Source organism: Anomalospiza imberbis, chromosome 1 (genome assembly GCF_031753505.1).
Source record: "Anomalospiza imberbis isolate Cuckoo-Finch-1a 21T00152 chromosome 1, ASM3175350v1, whole genome shotgun sequence".
NCBI classification, from domain to species: Eukaryota; Metazoa; Chordata; class Aves; order Passeriformes; family Viduidae; genus Anomalospiza; species Anomalospiza imberbis.
In genome coordinates, this window is record NC_089681.1 from 25,306,960 (window position 1) to 25,328,752 (window position 21,793).

General features: G+C 36.0%; 1 protein-coding gene across 4 annotated transcripts in view; it reads right to left on the bottom strand.

Annotated features, from left to right (window-relative positions):
* SLC26A7 (solute carrier family 26 member 7) overlaps positions 1 to 21,793 on the bottom strand; it is a 66,878-nt gene that overhangs the window by 23,735 nt on the left and 21,350 nt on the right. For all 4 annotated transcript variants that reach the window (XR_010997438.1, XM_068185222.1, XM_068185211.1 and 1 more), the window contains exons 5-11: positions 18,679 to 18,843; positions 10,101 to 10,253; positions 8,696 to 8,778; positions 7,190 to 7,337; positions 5,067 to 5,180; positions 1,739 to 1,816; positions 167 to 262 (exon numbers count right to left, since the gene is read on the bottom strand). Coding sequence is in view for 3 of the 4 variants with exons in the window: in XM_068185222.1 (XP_068041323.1) it covers positions 167 to 262; positions 1,739 to 1,816; positions 5,067 to 5,180; positions 7,190 to 7,337; positions 8,696 to 8,778; positions 10,101 to 10,253; positions 18,679 to 18,843 (837 nt within the window). In the remaining variant the exon portion in view is untranslated. The remainder of the gene's footprint in view (positions 1 to 166; positions 263 to 1,738; positions 1,817 to 5,066; positions 5,181 to 7,189; positions 7,338 to 8,695; positions 8,779 to 10,100; positions 10,254 to 18,678; positions 18,844 to 21,793) is intronic.

Sequence of the window (21,793 nt, forward strand, 5' to 3'; positions counted from 1 at the left end):
CAACTGATATTACAGATGCTGTTATTCTGAGCTGATAGTGCACAGAAAGTACTATTACTAATATCTTGCACTTATTTTTTCTAGGGCCACAGAACTGTTAAAGTTTAGTTAACAGCTGTTTACCAAATGGTCTCAGGAAAGTGTCCTTAGATTAAGTTTTACTTACCCAGTCTATTTTATCCACATTCCAGTATTTTTTTAAGTCACGGAACTGCATTAGCATCCCCTTCAAGCCCACAACAATAATGCTTGCTAACACACACTGCAAAGACATAAACACAAAAGCCATTTGCAGAGTTGCTAGTGAAAACAAATGCTGTTTCTTTAATTTAGCAGTCAATATCATAATTAAATTATAAAAAGAACTGGTTTAGAAAATGGGATAAGCACAGGTGTCCTGGTGACAGCTGCTAACAGCAACAACCACCCTATCCCCTTTTTTTTTATTTGTGAAGGATATCTACAGGTTACCTCATTGAGAGAAAAATAACAGAAACCTCAGGACTACTCAAGACTCTTCCATGCATCACCAGACCAAATACATTCTGCCACAGTCTGAAGGGCTCAAAAGCAAATCATCACTCAACTTCTATGCAGTGAAGAATTGTAACTCCCCTTCCTCACTTCCTTCCCTTCCCATAGAGAAGGCCTCTAGGGCAAAGGTCCATTAATTTTGAAGCAAAACAAATTTTTTTTTTTTGTTCTTTGACTCAGGAGGGAGGAGAAGATGGATGAAGAAATCATCTAGAGCCAAAAAGAGTGGAGTACAAACCGATGGACTTGCAGTGCATAGACAGGGCTGAAAAAGCATATTAGAAGAGAAATAAATTATCAAGAAAGCAAAAACCAAAAAGTATTTTTGAAATATGGGGGGAAAGCCTTCAGGAAACTGGTCAAAATTTACCTATAATCCATATGAAAACAAGTGAAAGTAGGGAAGAAGTATAGCAAAAAACAGGACATACTGTGTACCCTTCTTCAAGTGTCCTTACTTTGCATGGTTAAAATAAGCTATAAAAGGATCAGTGTTTGAAAAGTGAGAACTTTCATGACACCATGTAAACAATAGCACAAAGCAATTTTAAAACACATTTGAGTTAAAACTTCCTCAACATACATGGCAGAATTGTGGATAATTTTGGAGCTGTATTTAGCAGCTTTGACATGCCTCTAGTTAAAATTAGCTATTAATTTGTAATACCAAAAGCTAGATATAGCTTATGTGAAAAGATTCCACACTGCTTTAAAGAGTATTAGCATAGCTGTATTCCATGACAGAGATACAAGAATACCTTATAATATTTTTGTAATTAAGCTTCTATCATTATCTAAAATAATTTGTGTCAAATTTATTTGAAAAGTAAAATTATGTATCATGTGCATATCTGAAGAAATATCATGAATCTTCATTAATTTCTACCACACTTTGTCAATTTACAAATCCACAGCAACCTGTGTGTATATTTTTCATAAACTACATGCCAAAAGTAAGTCGAAGAGAAATTCACTTCTATACTCTTACATGATGGCCTATATATGTAACTATATATGTCTAAAATCTATGTCTTTTGCTGTCACCTCTGTACTTTATGATTTCGAGATTTATCATACACTTACTATTCTTTTGGCCACTGAAATTAAATAGAGCTGTTTTAAAGGTTGCACTGTCTTTCCATGAAAGAAACTGTCCTTAGAAAATGTTTGACATCATAATCTTTAAAAAGGTTAAGCACCATACCATAGGAAGCCAGTACAGCAGAGGTCCAATTGTGTAGATCACCACAAGAATTAATACACAAGAGATAAGGCAAGCCACCTAAAACAATAAACAAGAGTTGCAGATCATTCAGTCGAAAAACAACAAAAACAACAAAAGAAATTGTGAAAAGGATTAATTATAAAATATTGTAGACAAAGTCAAGAATCAGATGTTGAAGGACTTAGCTATTAATGTATCTGTGGATTGCAGATGCATATAATTTCAATTTTAATCTCTGATTATTACCTTTAATCAACTACAGTGATAACATAGTGAGAGATCTCAACATCTGTGCTTGACCCTGCTGCCAGCACACTGACACAGATCAGAGCATCACTTACACATTTGGGTATTAAATGGAATGTGTGTGTGCAGTGTCTCATCCCAGAAGTTTCTCAGTACCCATTGTCATTCTGCAACTTATTTATAGCCATGCACTCTGTGTTGTACTAAATAACAGATCTGTCATAGCACTAGGCAAGAATTATGTATGCTATCATTTTTTCTACAAGAGAAGACTTCTAACTTCTTTTGTTGGGATTAACACTAAAATAAAACTATTTTTAAACCAGAAACCACTAACAAATTTATTTTAATATCAGTGTATTTACCTAAGAAAATGTAGGTACGATTAAAAATATATTAAAGATTATAATGCAAGTAATATAAATTCAGAAAAATATGTGGTCTAAGAATTATATATTTCTTCACAGTATACATGGTGTTAATTTGATGGAAAATGACAGTAAAAGTGCACTGTCCTATTCCACTCTGAGTGCTTACTGAGTACTTCTGGTCTTATAAATATACAGTTCAGATTCACAGAAGGTTTTTGACGATAAGTAGACAGATGCTCACTTTATTTTTATATTGATAATATGTGTCTTTACTAAAATAATTAGGTTTCATTTTAAGAGACAAGTTGTTAAAAACAAAACCAGACAAGTTGTTAAAACACTAGAAAATTAAAGTCATGGTGTATTTAAAAATACCATCAAGAAGGATAGACAGAGTGTTTACATAAAAAGGGACAGAAAATCTGCTGGTAAAGTCACAAGGAGCTTTTCCCTCTTTCTGCCTTCATGAAGAGCAAGAAAAAAAGTGTTGATTCTATTTGAAGGACGCTTCTATTCCACGATAGAGTTCCTCACTTCTCTTTTCTCCCAGGAAAATATATCACTGAGGAACAAATGACAAAACTGCAATCCAGGGATAGCCATTTGAGAAAAAAGGGTTGCTCGGTGCCCCTCAAAGGGTTTTTGCATTTCGTCCATGTGTGATGCCAAACTGACTTCTCTCTAAGTTAAGGAAAGGCTTCTTTTTGCCTTTGACCTGACCAGTATTTATAAGTGATGATCTTGTCATCTCCTCATTCTATCTGGACAGCCACAAAGGAGAGCATTAAGCTGATATGTTGCTTTCCAAGAAGGCAGGGGAGAGATTGTTATGCCTAATAAAATACTCTCGTAGTGCTAACTCTTAACTTATAGACACAGGCGCTGCTATACTGTGAAACCAATGGATAAACCAAACAGATTTTTATTGTGTGTTTGCTGTCTTGAAATCAAATTCTAGTGGTTTCTTTTTCCATTTCATGTATTGAATAACCTTTTATCAGGGTCTTTCGCTACATGCACCAGAGCCAACATGCTCAAGTACCCCATATGCCTCAAGGTTATAAATCTGCAGGTTACCTTAAATATTCCATGGAAAAGCCAGTACAGCATGATGCAGTACTACTGTAAATAGCACAATCAGTACATTAACCAATTACAGAAGAGAATGTCTGTGAGGATGACAGCTCGTTGTATGACATAGAATTCAACTAAAATACATGAAATAGCTAATAGTCAAGTGGTAGCTAAAATATTTGCATATAAATACTTTTCAAGATTATTATTTGTTGGATTATTCATTATGATTAAGTGAGTTCAGAGTATTCTGTAGGCTAATTAGCAATTATTTAACATGTAGATTATTGGAGTAAAGCTCTGTATAATTCCTTAATAGTCTGGCATCTGCATGAGAAATAATTGCAAGGCATGGTTGAGGAGAAACAGTACCTATGGATTGTATTTAGTCTTGTATGTCATGAACCTTTTCCTTGCAGCTAGTGAAACAGGCAAAAGCAACAGCTATAAAATCAAATTAGAATAATTGAATCATAGAACTGTTAAGGTTAAAAGATGTTAAAGGTTAAAAACCTTTAAGGTCATCAAGTTAACCGTCAACCCAGCACCACCACTATGTTCACCAATAATCCATGTCCTCAAGTGCCATATTAACACAACGTTTGAAAACTTCCCAGGATGGTGACCTGCCATTACTCTGAGCAGTCTGTTCCAATGCTTTACAACCCCTTCTGTGAAAAAAAAAAAAAAAAAAACAAAACAACAAAACTCCTGATATCTAATCTAAACTTTCCCTGGATCAGCCTGTTGGTGTTTCCTCTTGTCCTGTCACTTGTTACCTGGGAGAATAGCAACAAACTCCAAATGACCTGACATTGATCTGGCAGGTTGCCACTGAAAGGCCCTTGAGTTTCAGAGGAAGAGGCAATGCTGTGGGGGTGCTTCTCTTGTTCACAAGCACAATTTGGACATATGACAGGCTGGCAGGGTCACAGTTATCATTCTCAGCAATTATAGTCCACTCTTTCCTGAGCAACTGTAATAACAGCTTGTGGGTTTAGTTTCCTCAGTAGGAAATAGCAACAAACAACCTCCAAAATCTAAATGTCATCTCTGTGGGCTCCGTGTACACCAAGGGATAGGACAAGCACACCATGTCACTAGGCAGAAGCTGGGAGATTACTTGTGTTTTTTAAACAAACAGCTCTAAAGGTTACTTACATTTTATTTTGGAAATCAGATAGAAGATAAATTAAATCAGATAAATGAAATGTGATTTTTTTTCCTAAAACTTTGGTTTAGACTGTACCATTGAATCCTTTAAACACCATTAGAGGGCACTTTCGTTACAATGCTGGCAAATTCACATCAACTGAAAGGGCTTTCATGCAGTTTCCTGCAGTCTGAAAACAAAACTACTAACTTCCTTGCTGCCACAGACCTTACAGTTCATATTGAATGAAACAGGTAAAAAATAATAAATGGAACTATTGTCTTTTCTAGGAAGGCATCACTGATCAGATGCAATTTCATGCAGATTGTTAAAAATGACAGGGCAGAGGCATTCCCAGGAATGAGAAGGGAGGCTAGGGAAATACAATGGATAAATCAGTACAAATTGCAGTGAGCAGAATCACAGCTTTAATTCTCTGATGTACTTCACTCTAAGCCGTTACCTGTGTTTTGGCACCTGTGCTGTATAAAAGCGCCGTCCGTCCCATCGCTGCAGCACTTGGTATGCAAAAGAAAAATGAAGGAATCACGTTGCTGAGGCCATGAGCCAAAAATTCCTGCAAAGTCGTTAAATAGAAGATGTTTTTTCCTATTGTGCTGTCATTTTAATGCCTCTTCCAACAAAGGAGTTCCCTATGTAAATATTAGCAATGATAAAGGATGGACACATTTTTGAGGGAAAAAATCCCACAGGTACATGACAAAGGGTTTCCCAACAGAAAAGATCTTCTCCCAACTCAGAACTAATTTGAATGACAGAGCTGTTGAATCAGATTCATCAAAAGCAGGAGGCACATTTTCTTCCCAGAATAAATGCTATTGCTAAGTTTTGAAGATTAAGTTCAACCAAAATATTTACATCTTGATCCATGTCTACTTTTTGACTGGCCAGAACCCCAAGTAATCTGGAAACCGTCCAGATAATTTCTGGTGTATGGCTCACTGGAAAAAGACAGCCACTGATTTCTCTTCCTTTAGAGCATGTTTTAGTGAAAGTGAAGTGTGGTAACCATACTTTATGCATGGTGTCCTTCATCATAAATGTATTTGGTGTTTGTTCACAGTCAAAATGCAGACATGTCTGAACAAAGGATTCATAGAAGAAAAAGTGGAGAAGCCACCTTGTATGTGCAGCCTAAGAAGAGCAGTATTTTCTAAGGAAGTGTTCCACCATGGCCACCAGCATTACAGACTTTAAGGAGCAAGTTGGTCTGCTGAGGAAAATGGTGCTGTATCCAGCCAGGAAAACACAGCTCTATGAGTTTGTCTTCACAGCACAGAACAGCACCCCCTTAAAGCTCCCCCAGAAGCCTCACACACCCACAAGTCCCCCTGCCAAGCACTATGCCTGGCCCTGGAGGCCATACAGCCACACCACCTCACTGCTCTCCTCTCATGGAGATTTTCCTCTTTTGCTCCATTATTTGATGCAGATATACACAGTTTCCAAGACTTCAGTAATGAACCTGTGTAAGCTACAAGACTTCCAAAGGTGCATAAAGACACACATGTTGCTGTGTTCCATGAAGGGCCTTGAAACAAAGCAGCATGTCACCCTGGAGTCTGACCTGCACTAAGCTCAAAGCATTCTCCCTCTGCTCCATAGAAACATGGCTCTGAAGCCTCAATGGAAATTCATGGCCCAATGTATTCAAACTGAGAAATATTTTAGAGACCTGAACAGACAAGAATGTTCCCACTGTGTTTTCCAATGACATTCGAGTTGTAAAGGACGGGACCTGATGTAGCAAAACCAACCTGTGTAGATAGGGTGTTCAAATAGACCTCCAGCTGCAAAACAACTTGTCTTCATTCAACCCTATGTCATTTATCCCAAACCACTTAACATAAAGGTGTAGGCAACATTTTCATCACACAGTACTAGTGCCAGTTATCTGAAATTTAGCCTTTCTTCCCACAGTGCTTGAATTAGCATCTCTTGGATTTCCAGCTGGCTTGGAGTTACCCACCCACCATGACAAGCACTGTAGTAGTGTAGAGACAGCCCACTTTTATTTAAGCATGTCCTCTGCAAAATGGAACTTGGAACAAAAAGCTCCTTTGGCTGTAAATCTGGCAGCACTCTCTGAACTCACCTAGCTTCTTAAATAAAAATAAACCTTTATTTTGGGTGAGATTTCTACTTTGCATAAATAGAAATAATTTCTTATTATATAAGTCCTGAGGCTATAAGTACCTGGTTTTGGTTTAGAATTGCTTTTCATTAACAGTGGCTGATTTAACATCATAGGTTATCTATAAGAGCTCAACTGCCAGAGAAGAAGCTGTCTTATCTTAGAGCAGTGAAAAATGCATTAATACCCAAATGTTGCACTGAATGTAGCATTACAAGATTATCCTGAAGGATGAGTTTCCCCAAAAAGAGCAGTTCAATCAATAAGGGCATTCTGCACAGATTATTTAAACAAAATTTGGTTGTTACATAAACACTAGAAGGTGAAGGATGCTATATGGAACATAGTTTTTCCTTCTGGGTATTCATCTATAATACTTTCCCCAAATGGTGATTTCAAGGCTAAGTGACACTAAGGAGAAAGAGCTTTACCTGGTTGTCATCCACAGTGTATTTAAACTTTTTAGCAGAGCCTTGAGCAAGAGATAATGAGGCTACATAACCAACCAGTGCCACTCCAAAAGCTTCAGTGACTACTTCAGGCAGGACACTCATGGGTGGTGCTTTTGGTGATGGCAACCTATAAAAATAAAGACATTAAATTTTGCAAAACTTGATACATAGTCTCTGTATACCTGCAATTTATGTGAATACCAGAGAAACAATCTCTGCAGGAACAGCTAATTTTTGTATTACTTGTAAGGTGACATTCTTCAATATTTTAGATTAATAAGATCTCAGTCTGTTGGAAACAGCAAAAGAGAATTTGTAGATGACAAAACAGCTTCAGATGGAGTATTCAATTTGCTCCCCATCTAATGGAGATTGCAATGATTCATAACTCAAGTTATGAATCAACCTATCCCAGATTGTCTCTGAACTCTTCAAAAAGACTTTGGTCTTTCCAGAGCACAAATCACACCATCCAAATACCAAATTGTGCTCTTCAGGTTTCTGATGCTCTACACTGACAAGGCAGTTAGGTATTTCAGGTAAATGCCTAAAAATATGCAGGAGTTATCCAGGCTCTACTTCTGTTTTTCAACACTACTTGTATGAGGTAGGACAAAAGATAAATTCCTGATTAAATCTGCACAAATACAGTTTACTTGTTCATTACACATAGAAGGGACACACTTAGCTGTGTTTTAGTCTCAAATTTGTAGCCTGTTCTAAAAAGTTAAAAACCACATTCTTTCTCAGAAATGTCCCTTGTTTTATCTCTTTCAGTGCAAGCGGCCACACATTCACTCATGCTGTTTTGGATGTGTGCTTTGTGAAATTTAGGGAAACCCTGCTATATGCAAGCAGGAGATTACACAACAGCTGTGCTCTTCCATACCAATGTGTAGAGTTTGAACATTTTCTCTGGCATTTAATCTAATTTCTCTTTCTAGCAAATTATATTAATTTTTTTTGCCTTCTTTTCAAGATCATGGAGGAAAATATATCATTATAGTAAAAATGTTCTTTTTTAGATAAAGCATAATTAAATTTTTCACATTTTGTCAGAAACCACATTTTCTAAAATTGCTATATGGGTGGAGAAGAATGAAGTGTAGTAATCTACAAATCTTATCTCATTGTAAATCCTTTCTGCTACAATAACCCAAGCCAACCTCAAAAAGCAGGTTACGATAATCTTGTAAAGAGCATCCTGCCCTCCTGTCATGCATCATCAAGTACTTAGTACCCACTTTTTATTCCAGAAAGCAATAAAAAGCTATGAAAATGTACAGGGATGCATTTCGGTGATGATATCTACACACATATAACTTACTAGCATGGGATTGACTTGTGAGAGAGTGTCTGAGGAGACAGGAAAAAAACAAAATAGATTTTTACCATTTCTTATTTCAGAAACTACTTTGATATTTTCAGAGACTGTTCTCAGAAATAAAAGTATTTAAAAGGCATAAGCTAATAAACCCACATTACCCTTTAGGAATATTTCCCACAACTTCTATCCCGTAGATGTATTCCATATCAGCATAGTAGCAAGCAATGGATGTAGCAATTATCTATTGATTCAAACAGAAAAAGATGTTACATTTCTGTTGCTTCTGACATGGTCCCTATTATTGCAATACTTAAGCACATGGCACTGTTCATACATTTATCCTTAGATCAATCCAGTAAAACAGGAAAGTATTACCATGTTTTTTGGTTTTTTTTTTTTTTTTTTTTTTTTTTTGTTTTTTGCAAATATGTAAGAGTCAAAAGAAACTAAGATTTGGACACAAAATGATGTGAGACTATAGTGCAGTTTGTACATTTTGTGTTAATGAAAGAGATTTGTTCGGCTCTCTGTAAAGCCTCAAGAGCCTTGGCAATCAATGTCCAGAGTCCCTCTGTTCAGCATGTGCCCCAGAGCCCTGCCATTCATCTAAGCAGCTTAAAGTAGTCCACGATTTAGGTGTTGTTCTCTGAGCACATCTAATCCAGACTGGCAGTGTTGACTGCAGCACAGAACACAGCAGAAGATGTGTCTCCCGCTCGTTTTTATGTTCTAGCAGGTACAAAGCTTGCAGAGGGAGTATAAAGTTTGACACTGAGGAGGTTCAAACTCATTTCCTGTACTTCAAATGAGATGAACACACAAAGCCCAATAGAACAGGGTTCCAAGGCTGCTGGTATGTTTTATCCAGTATTTTTAAGAGACCAGGATCACACTACCTCCTTTTCCAGCATTTTGCCCTTGTAAATTTTTTTTCCAGCAACAGAAGAGTAATTGAACCCTGAAAACCAACTGTTCTTCATACTTGGTATGTTCTTTTAGAAGTCTAGAGAAAAACAGAAACTTTCTAATGGTGATCTGGTGCTGATCATTTGACTACATTTTAATCCTTAAAGCAGGGATTTATAATACAATTGCTAATTTTAATTTAGTCTATACCATGTTAAAAGAAAACTTGTTAGTAAAATGATAGAAAGCAATAGCATTGCTATTTAAATTTGTTGTAGATAAATCACAAGCAACATCTAAGGCACAACTACCCAGCACAAGACTTGCTTGGAGTTACAGTATGCCAGTTACTTTTTATTTTCTATTTGAAACTTCTTACACTTTAACATTCTAGGCTTTATGTTCTTGTGATTATGTAAAAAGTAGTTAACATATGAAAAATATTATACAAATTGGGATCTTATGTAATTTCTTTCTTTATTATTAAGCCAAATTATTTCCTGTTTTTACAATTAACTTACAGCCATGAAAATCAGCTGTCTATTTAGTAAGTGGCAGGTGTGGGTGTGGGTAACTATAGACAGTACAGTAAACTTCAGCAGATTGAACCATTGAAAGCTTTGTAAGAAAAAGCCTGATATATAATTTTGTACTTACCAAAAGTAGATCGATGGGAAGGACAACTTTAATGTTTCTGTGAAATTTCTCATTCAGTTCTTTAACAAGAACGAGTACCACAATGCTCAGCAAGGAGAGAAGTAATGCCTCCAACTGAACTGATCTGATATTCTCAAACACATAGGCATAAATCTACAGTGAACAGCAAATAACAATCACAGATCAAAAAATATATTCTGGATCACATGCCATGGCATCTTCTCACAACTTCAGACAAATAATGAGTGAGAGCTGAATCAATACTGCAGGAGCCGAGTCATTGGACAAGATTTTGGCCTGTATTTTAGATTTTACAAAGAAGAAAATAATCAATTTATCACTCTTATGGACTTTTAAAAACTAAAAAATAAATGCAATGAATATTTGTATATATTAATTTACAAATTTCTATTGGTAGAAGCAAGCTATAAAATTCCAATAAATGTGATATATTTCCTTTTCTTTTTTGGTCTCATTAAGTTCAGTGAGATGAGTGTCGCATACAAATATTGAGAAAAGTTTCTTGCACAAAGGTTTATCTGTAGTGCTCATAGTATGTAACATGTAACATCCACCAATGCTAGTATTAAAAGTTATTTCTGAGGAGAAAAAAAAAAAAAAAAAACAAACAGAAAAGAAGGGAAAAGAGAAGGAGAGGAAAAAATAAAAGTGAAAAAAAAATGCAGTAGTGGCTGGATGGGAAGAGATGCAACAGGAATCTTCAATATGAGCATCCTCTTCAGGGCATCCTCTGCAGTCTGTGGGTCATTTTTCCAGAGTAATGTTTTCCCAGAGTAATTTCAGCAGGCCATCCTCATGCTCCCCGTTGGTTGCTCTTGCCCCTTACAAAGTGCTCCAAGAGCATGCTTTGGTCAGGTCCAGGTGCTGCACACACTCAGTAGTTGCCAGGCTTGCATACATATGTTACTGGTTATTTAAATAACTGTAGTTACCAGCTTAGTCCTGTTTGTTCCTTTTCTGCTGACTGCAGAGTTAAGAGGGAAAGAGGACACCAGGCAAGAGCTATGGTGCTGTGAGTGGGAGTACTTCAGCTTTTTAGCAGTTAATATGTGCTGCAATAAGCTGTAAAACAGGTTAGAAAAATGTAGTTGGATCTGTAATGAACAAAGGAAATATAATGCTGAATTATAAGGAACATGTGGAATAGAAATACGGAACAGGAATAGAATGACCATTGGTGATGAGAAATAGAGGTCTTTGATGATGAATACAATGATGTAAGTAACAGACTCAGGAGAATGCAGTTGCCTTTGCAGCAGCACAGGTGACACAGTGAACTGTAATTTTTGCTCTATGCTGAATTTGTGGGTTCAGGAAATAAAGCATAAATCAGTATGGGAGTACATTAACAGAAAGTAATGAAAAAAATTACAAGTTTGCTGAAACAGATGGGGTGAAGAAAGTTAGAGAGACCATCTATCCTGATAAATAAAGAAATCATGAGATCTCATCACAACTTATTTTTGGGCCTCATGAAGAAAAGCAATATTGCCTGAAAGAACAGCAAGCCATAAAAATGGATACAATACACATGCTTACTAAAGCTGTAAAGGAAAAAACAAGATAGGTTCAGTCCCTTGAGTTCTGCATTTAAATTCTGGGAACTACTGTGCATACTGAAATATAAACCATGGAGAGAACAGAAGTTAAGATTGGGATGTAGGTTTAGACATCATCACAAATAACTTTTTTTAAACCTCACCATACAGGATAATAAAATAAAGCAAGTGAAACTTGAAATAATAATAGTAATGTTAAAAAGTAGGTGTTTTCTCTGGAAATGACTAAGAAGACCACTAAAATAAATCAAAAGTCACACTTGTAGTTTTATCAAAATAAAGATTAATATTTTTCTGCTCCAGAGAACTTATTCTCAAATACATGTATAATGTTAAAAAGTTCTAACAGTTTGTAGGTTAAATTCATAAATTTATATTGGACAGGGAAAAGTACTAGAAAAATCATCTTAGGAAAGAGCCATTTTAGTGTCGGAAACCAGAATGTCCCTTGGACACTCTTGGATGTTCTGGCCCAGGTCAGAAGCATTTGAGACCCTGGAATGCAGCCACAGACCCTTGTGGCTTTGAACCTGACCCATGGAACAATTTACCAACCTTGCAGGAAGAACAAGAAATCACAAAAGTTTAGATATTATAGTAGAAGTAGTCACAAAGTGAAAGGAAGAATTTTTGAGTGCAGTACAGGGGGGTTTTAGGCCTTGTACAGAGGGGTCTGAGTTTTGTACATGGGGGTCAGAGGTTCTAAGATGGAGGGACTTGGGTGTGCCCTGTCCTCTTTCCTTCTTCTTCCTAACCTCCATGTTCTTGGTGATGTTGGCACTCACAGATTGGTTTAGAGTAGAAAGTCACTGTTCAATATAGGTGATGGGCTTTGGGGAAAAAACATAAACATTTAACACGTAATGTATGATATAAAAGAAGGCACCAGCCCCCTGGGTGTTGGAGTGTGCCTTTGCCTGGCTGCTGAATGGACCGCAGCAGCTCAGGGAGAAATCTTTTAGATAACATACAATAAACTACCTTGAGACCGGACAACAGAAGACTACTGAGTCTTTCTTTGGAGACACAGGTCGGAGGAGAGACTTTTCCACCTTTCCAGGCCACCCCAACCAGGGGGTGAGGCCCGACAACACAACATAAGTCCCTGGATTTTAGCAGAAAGGTAGTCAATAGGGTGATAGAATTTATTTCTATTGTTCTGATTCTGTCATTCATTAAAGAAGTGATGCGCATATTGAAGAATGAGTAAATTAAAATCACTTCCTGATTTCTGCTCTCTGAGGATATTTTCATAATCTAGAAAGGGAAAAAACTCAACATAAATATGGTTTCAGAAAATTAACTTTCCTCATAAAAAGCCAATGTATCCCTTGGAGTTTTGATTAAGGATGTACAATATAACCCAGCATAAACATTTCTCGGAAACCAGGAAAATATTTTAAAGTCAACTTGTTAAGTAATATGATCTAGATATGTCTTAAATCTGAAGAATGGCAATTAAACCACAGTTTTTAGCCACATATTGCCCCTCTGTAATCAGAAAATACGTGGATTGTATCTTGAGTGGCTTGGGACTAGATCTGTACCCATAATTTTCCAAGAATGCATTTTCAGGAGGGCACAGGACTTGGCTCAGTGCCCAAACAGAAGCTGTGATTAATTAAGACAAAAGGAGGCAAACTGGAAAACTGTGCCCACAAACTCACCAAAGACTGAGCTAGATGAAGAGGCAAGAAAAAGGAAGAAATGGGTTGATTCCTACTAGCTGAAGTCAGAGAGATGGGATTTGTTTTGAAATTAATGCTGGCTATTAAAGTGTCAGCATTATCTATCTGTGTTCATGGCATCAAATCTAATCTTTCTCTACAAAGTGAGACAAAAGACTGAGTGAATAAAAAAAAATTAATGAAGAAATATACACAATATTCAAGAATTTCTGTCTTTCAAATTGAGTAAAAAAGAGTAAAAATATATGGCCAAATCTTGTAAACTTTTGCCATAGTTTTTTTCAGTTTTTGCAACAAAATCTTTATATGAACTGCCTAGTACATCCTTTGGTGTTTCTTTGAAGTCTTACCCTTCTGTATGCAGCCTATATCAGCCAATAAAGAAAAAATGATGGAACTGCCAATGTTTTGTAGTTATTCGAATTCAGTGGCCCAAACAGCCCTATCCCCAAAGTGTCTGTAGTTCACCAAAACAATTCTGGCAGTAATACATTAATTTTAAATTAATTACTGCATTAGACTAAGGAGCTTCCACTGACTAGTTAGTTCCTGGGTAACCATTTTTTGAAAACCTAAAACCACTCAATTCATGGTGTGACCAGTGAAACGAGGAGACCCTTTCACAAGAAAGAAAGAGCATGTGGCCCTTAACAGGAATGTAATTAACATGCACAACAGACATCTCTTTAAAGTGTACATTTTACATTGTATTCTGTCCAGTCAGTTACTGTACTCATCCAAGACCAAACTATAAATCCTAAATCTAAGTACATAAAGCTCAAGCTTGCAATAGCATTGGCAAGTGATTCAAAGGATTTACAAATGTTTGGATCAAAAATGTAGTTATTAGTTCAGTATTTCACATTTTTCAATGATGCATTTACAGAAATAATTTGGAAATTATGCAGCAGGATTTATCTTGATATTGCAGTGTACGAAGCAATCTTTGTCATTCTATAATTTAAATTATTTTTAAAAATCTTTTTCATTCTTTAATTTAAAATATTTTAAAAGTAAGCAATAACATAATAATTGAGCTGTTTGCCTCATGTTTTTAGTCTCATTGCTAGTTTTGTACAAAGATTCTTAATAGAACCTATGTGACAATATTATGAACAATCAGTAGATTTTTTTGTAATTAATGCAAATTTTGACTTGAGTGAAACAAAAAATATTCAAGCTTTGCATATATATAAACAGACACTGAATGTTCCTTTTCTCATGGGAAACCATCAGTTTTGAGGTGATATTGAACATTGTATATATGTTCAATATCACCCTAGAAAGGGTGTGTATTTGGATGTGTTAATTAAATGCTCTGAGTTGTTTTTTTTTTAATGTCTACATGAAACCCCAAAAGATTAGCTCTAAAATATGTATAGAGGCTGAAGCAAACAAAGGAATTAAAGGAACATGTTATTTAAAACAATACATTTTAAGAGTGGACAAATTCATTTTGTTTTCAAAAATATTTCATTCTGATGTTTTTTAGATATGTCACACTGGAGGTAAAATGTACAGGCAAATACAGTAAACTGTAGAGGTAGCTGGGAAGTAGCTGGGAAAAAAGGGTGAAAAGAAAGGACTGATAGCAGAATGTGAAGATCTGAGGGTTTTTTTTTTTCAGAATTGCAGCAAAACCACACAAGGATTTTGCAACATAGCCACAAAAGACCCGGTTTTCCAAAGCAAGTTTGTTACATTGCAGTTCATTTTGCAGTGTCGTATTTTCTCAGAAACATGTGGAAAGAGAAATATATCTATACACAAATAAGGGGGAAATACAAGTATGTTCTTCCGTTTTCAGGTGCTGAGTAAAACTTGATGACACTTTTCCCTTGTAAAGTTAGATCTCACATGAATTATTCCCTCACTGTTTTTCTTCTTCACCTTCACTTTTCCTTTTCCATTTGCAAAATACAAGCTGATGCTGCACTGTGCAGTTCAATTGAAATGTGACAAACCATGTACAGGAAAAACAAAATTTATTAAGTTACGTAACCTATGTCTAAACACAGAAAAACCACAGGCTCAAGGCCAGTGTACTAGATTTGTTCTCCATATGCTACGTTTCTTTCTACGTATTTAACCATGATCTCACATGCTATAAAGAATTCATTTCACTGGCTTGCTATGCTTGCAACTCTCCTATCACACTTTATTAAACATTCTTATTCTTGCTTTGCCAACCCAAAGGCTGCCTGAGGCAAAGCAATTGGTTTTGTGAGTGGGAGGTGTTTTGGAGTGGACAAAGAAAAAAAAAAGTAGCAAAAATACCAGTCTTTGAATTTTGAGAATTTGAAGTGAAGGACGTGTCCAGAGAGACATGCCAAAGTTGCCTTTCACGCTGTAGACACATGTGCAAACTACCTTATCTAATTAATATGATTTTCACATGAAACTACAACCACAGAAGAAAATTATTGTTAAAGTCTAGCTCTGGTGCTTTTGAATGAGGTACTGGACCTTCTTAAGGCAATTCATAAGTCTGAACAGACACCAGAAATATTTTTAAATATTTAAAAGATTTATATAGTAAAATTGCCCCTTTTTATCATTCTTTCAAGTTGTACAGAGTAGACACACAATTTACAGAGCAATTCAGAACCTTAAAAATCAGGAAAGTTTTTTTTTTGGAATATGTTCAAAGGGGTTTGATTTCAAAAGAGAAGATAAAGGCAAAGAACGTGTTTCAAATGCATTAAAATACAAGGGATAAGGGAATAGCTTTCTTTCAAAGCATTTGAATGACCTAATTTATGATATCATCAGCACACCAAGGTGGAAATATTTCTTCATATCACTGCTGTTCTTTATTATTGCTCGTAATGTGTATTTTGATTATGCCTTGGCTGCAGTACTTAACACCAGCCATCTCTACAAGATGACAATATTCCTATATGTAAGTATAGTCTCCATGGAAACACCACAAAAAAGAGGCTGTTCACATTTTATATTAAGAATCATTTATGAAAAGGTTTTTAAATAATGAAAAAAATGAAGAACCATTTTAACGGTCTAATAAGCCAAATGATCACTCATAAAAATAGCTATGACACTTTAACGTATATCTCTACAAGATAAATGGATAAATTACTTGTGTTTATTACGTGCTCCTAATTTTCATTAATAAATTGGTCCTGTAAAAAAACTTAACAAATGTATTATCCATATGAAAAGCTATCAAATTTATAAAATACTATGAAGAAAGCATTCTAAAAAGCAACACCTTCTAATTAAGATTTCACATTAACAAATTTTCCAAATAATAGGAAAAAATAAAGCATGTAGGAGGGCACAAAGACATAATCAATGCTTTTAAATGAGATGTCCTAATTTATTGGCTCACAAGATGAAGTCTCACTATCAGTGCAATATAGACATCACCTCAGCAAGTAAATACAGTTTTATTATGGGCAAAATATCATTTTGACAGGCACTGTAGTAACACTAATAATGCCAAGAGATTATGCTCACAGCACTGAAACTCAGGGCTTGCTAGAATAAGTTACCACCAAGAATATGTTTGTGAGTTTTGTGTAATAAGATTATACTGATTTGCTCTTTAAGGTTTCAGCCAAAAATCTGTACTTTCCAAGGGCTGTAACTATGGCACTGGTGGTGGTGCATCACCTCATGGCCTTGATCAAACCAGCCAGGTGGGGACGTGTCCCTGACCAGACCAGGTGCTTTCACATGATACAGGTGGGAAAACACTGTAACAGAAGCATCCACTGTGGGGCTGAGGTAGGGAACAAAGGGTGATCAGTCATCCCCTGACAGCCTTGGAACATTCCCTACCTGATCTGGAGCCCAAGTAGACCAGCACCATTGTTGTCGAAGTTTTGGAAACAATTTCCAAATGTTTTGGAAACTCCAGTAGTTGCAGCGTGGGTTATGGCCAGGATGGAAACAAACTGATGACTAAAGCAAATCACCTTGTGACCCTGAACATGACAGTCCTAAGTGAGGCCTTCTGAGCCATTGAATCACTTAATAAATGTTAAATTACTCAATGATGAATTTATGTTAAACCCTTTTGCACATCTTATTTTTTGTGTCCATACTCTTTGCGCCCTGACCCTTTTTCATCCTCAGTCTCCATGTAATCCATTCTAAATTTATACTAATGTAATTTTCCTATGAATGCTTCATCCTTGGAGGAAGGGAGTGAACCTTGCTGCTGAACTCTGCTAAAGTCACACTTTCATAAGTTCATATTAAGCTCATACCTGCTTTTTACCAATATCCCTGATGGTGATGCATTAAGCAGCCTTACCACTCATTTGCAACAATACTGCCTGAAATGCAGCCTGCATTTTCTAAAAATGACCTTAAAGCTGTCCACTTGCTGTGTTTATGGCAAAGTAGTAACATGTCATAAAATAATAAATAACATATCTAGAGTAATTTTTTGCATAGGAGATGCACAAATAATGGGTCATTTTCCTTTTACCACAATGATGGTCAGATTTCAGCAGCATATGAGGAAAACATGTTTAAATTTATATTCCTTCCATATTCTGATCCAGGGAGAGATTACTCTCCCTGTATGAGTGTATAATGGCTCAGGATAATAAAAGGGATTATTGACACCCTAAGAAACATATTTAAAATTAATTATTGCACCTGAAACAGAGTGAAAATTTAACAGGGTAGAAATCCATTTGGATTTAGGTGAAATGTGCCACTTTGAGCTTGCTAGCATAAGTAAAATATGCTGTTTAGTCTGGTAACTCTGCAGCACTAGCAAAATTGCCCCAGCTGAGGAGAAAGAATGTGAATTTCCAAGCTGAAGAGATAAAAGAAGCTCCTCGAACCTTGAAGCAGACAGGGCAGAGTGACCCAGGAGTTCTTTCTGTACTTTCTGATAAAAAACTGGCTACAAGTGTAACTAGCAGTAAGTGTACCACAAAATCAGCAGAATAAATATGCATGAACCTATTGTGAATTTCTATGCATATGTAAACTAGTGAAAAAGAATAAAAAGGGATCAGGAGTTCTCAGAAGCACGCATGTCCTTTGAAGGGGAACGATCCCCGCATGTGTTCAGCACTGTAATAAACATACCATTCCTAAAAATCTTTATAGGAATAATGGGGTTTTGATTTTTCGTCCGCATTTCATATCCATCCCTACTAGTTCTCTATCAGGTTTTCCAATTATCTTCTTACAAACAGTTAAAGCAAGATGAAGGTTTATCTTCTGTTCATTCACACATGCGCATAACAAAGTCCATACACAGAGACAAACAGTGCATATAATAAAATTTTTTCTAATGAAGTAACCCATCTCTTTCACTGAACTCACATGAAAAAATGCCAATGGTCCTGATATATATGGCATTTTCATTCCCAGCAGATATTTCACTTGTGAAGTCACAACGTGTGTAGCTGCTCCTGTTGTCATGGCGCTTATGACGGGTTCTGTTAGCAAGAAAGTGGCACTGCCCAACTGAAGCACAAACATCACTACCTAAAAGGCAAAAGTAGGAGGATCAGCAGCTTCTTGGTGATAGGACAATGAGTCAGAGTCTTGTTAATAAGTTATATGATAAATGAGCTAAAGATATAAAGCAAAAGTCCTTTGGCAGACAAATCTATCTGAAAACGGAACGCACTGAAGTTCTGTGGGTTTACCTTCAGTATTTTACTCAGTAGTTTACCAGACTTTAACACTGGTTTAGTAGCAAAAGCAGACACAAAGAAACTCTAAATATTCACGCCTGCTCAAATATATTAGCACAGTAAACACCATAAAAACATCAACTCAACTCTGCAACAAGTACAGCAACTGAAAAAGTGAGGCTGGTTCTAAGACTTATTCCTGCTCCACTGCTATGCAGCCTAAATGGGCCAAGAGCCATATCTTGGTCCAGCTTACTGATTGCCATAATGTCACTGTCAGGATTCCCAACATTAGTAATTTCACCTCAGTAAATTCATGAGGTGCTATACAGACTCTTGTATTGAGACCTCTAATCCAGAAATTTAAGCTACAGCAGGATCTACAACTATTGTAGATATTGTTGTGTTCAACGGTTTTCTCCTCTTATCCTGGGCTTTGAACATTCTTTCCCTCCAAAGTATGAGATTTGACAACTCTTAATTCTTTGAACAAAGTTGTTACATGGCTACAGCTGCTACTGTGGTTTACATAACACTTAATGCTTTTCTGATCCTCATGAAGTTACATTGACATTATCTCCCCTCACAATGAGTTTTGCAGTTTCTTACTTCTATGGTCTTTTGCATTTGCTGTTCTTCTCCCTGAAAAGTTAGATGCTCTTGGCACAGAGTTGTTTGTTACAATACTTTCTGAGAGGCTTATTTTGTGTTTACCATACTAAATATCATCATTTTGGAATATATCACAGTCTCGCTTGCCTTTTTGTTTTGTTTTGGTTTGGTTTGGTTTTTTTTCTGAAGCGAAAACTATTATTTTCAGATATTATAATTCTTTATGCCTGAACATCATTCATGTTCTTACCATAAGACTCAACCTGTATGCAGTGAGCTTTGGGTATAGTACCACAAAACAAACAAAAATATCAAAATAAGTGGCTTTTAATTCACCACAAAACCTCTAGTGAGCAATATCCTGTTCCATTTGGGAGATTAAAGCTGAGGTTTTTCTTCTACTTCCCACTAATAGCATGTAAATTACTCTTTACTATGAGCAATTGGAATATTGATTGCCATTCAAGATTAGACTCCAATAATGATAATTACTGTATACCCTCAGTGAGTAGCAATTTAGTTAGTCGGGTCTAAAACTGATAATTACTAATTTCAGATATTTTGTTTAGCTGTTTGTTCTAACAGTGTGTCTACTAATATATTTAAAACATTGTTCACAGTAGCAAAGTTCAATAAGAATTAAATTCTCCCTTCCCTTGTGAATTTTTGTTTGTTTTCTGAAATTGGTTTCTATTGTCTGAATGTGAAATTTCTAACTGTGTAATAGCTTAGTTTCCAGGAAATTGGGTGTTTATCTAGGCATGGAATCAAAACCACAGAGACAATTCTATGCACTACATAGTATCACAGAGAAGTATTAGTTGCTATTAACATTTCAGAGAAAGTTATTATTGTGAGTTACGGCAAATGATTGCTAAGCTTAGAAATTTCAGCATCACTCTCAGATCTACTTTTTGTTTTTTTACTTTTTTCTTTTAATCTTCAGCATTTTAAGAGGATGCTTCACAGGTACTAACTAAAAGAACACATTTCAAACACAGTTTTTAGGCAATGTAAAATTCATGCAAACCATGAGTATGGTTCCAGTTAGACAATTTCTGCAGCCACACAATTAAACAAGCAGCAGCCTACACTTGGTCCCCTCTCCTTACTGCAGAAGGTAGCTCAGGACTCCCAGAAACAAAGGCAGTACTTCATGAGCAAGAACATCCTACTCTTTATTTACATGATAGTTAAATAAATATGATTTGCACCCATACATCTTCCATGGAGAAGATCTAAAAATGAAGCAACCAGACCAGGAAAGACTGTGGGTGGAGGGTGTAATTTTCAGCATAAACTGGTATAGGAACCTCATGTTGTCCTTGCATCATGAGTAATGTACAGAAACTGCATGGATCACGTGGAGGAAAAAAGTTTTGAAACAAGCCTCCCAAATCTATTTGCATGTGAGTTTTCTTGACAGATAAAATTATTATCATTTACACAGGCCCAGACTGACTCTACATTTAACCCTCCATGCTGGGCAACAGCCATTTAAGCTTGGCTGCCACTGCATTTTGAATAAACACCATTTGAAACTTAACTAAGCTGACAGCACTCAATTGCATTACATTGCATTATGTCATAAAATCTTTCACCCAGTAACACTGACCAAACTGTAGAAAGTTCAATATTCTTAAAGAAATGTCTAACAATCTGCTTTATCTTGGCTATTGGTTGTGATGAATTTTTGCATCTACTTTATTTTCTGGTAAATTTTATGATTTCTTTCCATTCCTGATGCAGACAAACTACAGAGAAAAGTGACAGTAAAGTGCTAGCACAACAAAAAAAAGAAAAAATCAAATATTTTTTCTTTTTATTATTTGTCATAATACTGAGATTTTCTTAAACTGTAAAAGAAACTAAATTTTCACATATATTAGAATTGCATCCAGAATTTTTAGTTTTTAAGAACTTAGTTCCTAGAGGATAAAAGCATACTTCAGGGAAAGAATATGCACAGTATAAAAATGGTTTGAAAGGCACTTGGCTATTGTTTATTTGTGTGGCACTTTCAGTACACAATACCATGTAAAAAGGTTCATTAAGAAGTAACTTTCTTGAGATGAATTTTGCTTTTACCAGGTATACATTTTTGAATAAATTCATGTAAATGAAATCAAGACCTTTCAGAGAAAAGAAAAAGCAATACAAAAGAAAGTGAGGGAAAGCAGCCTTGA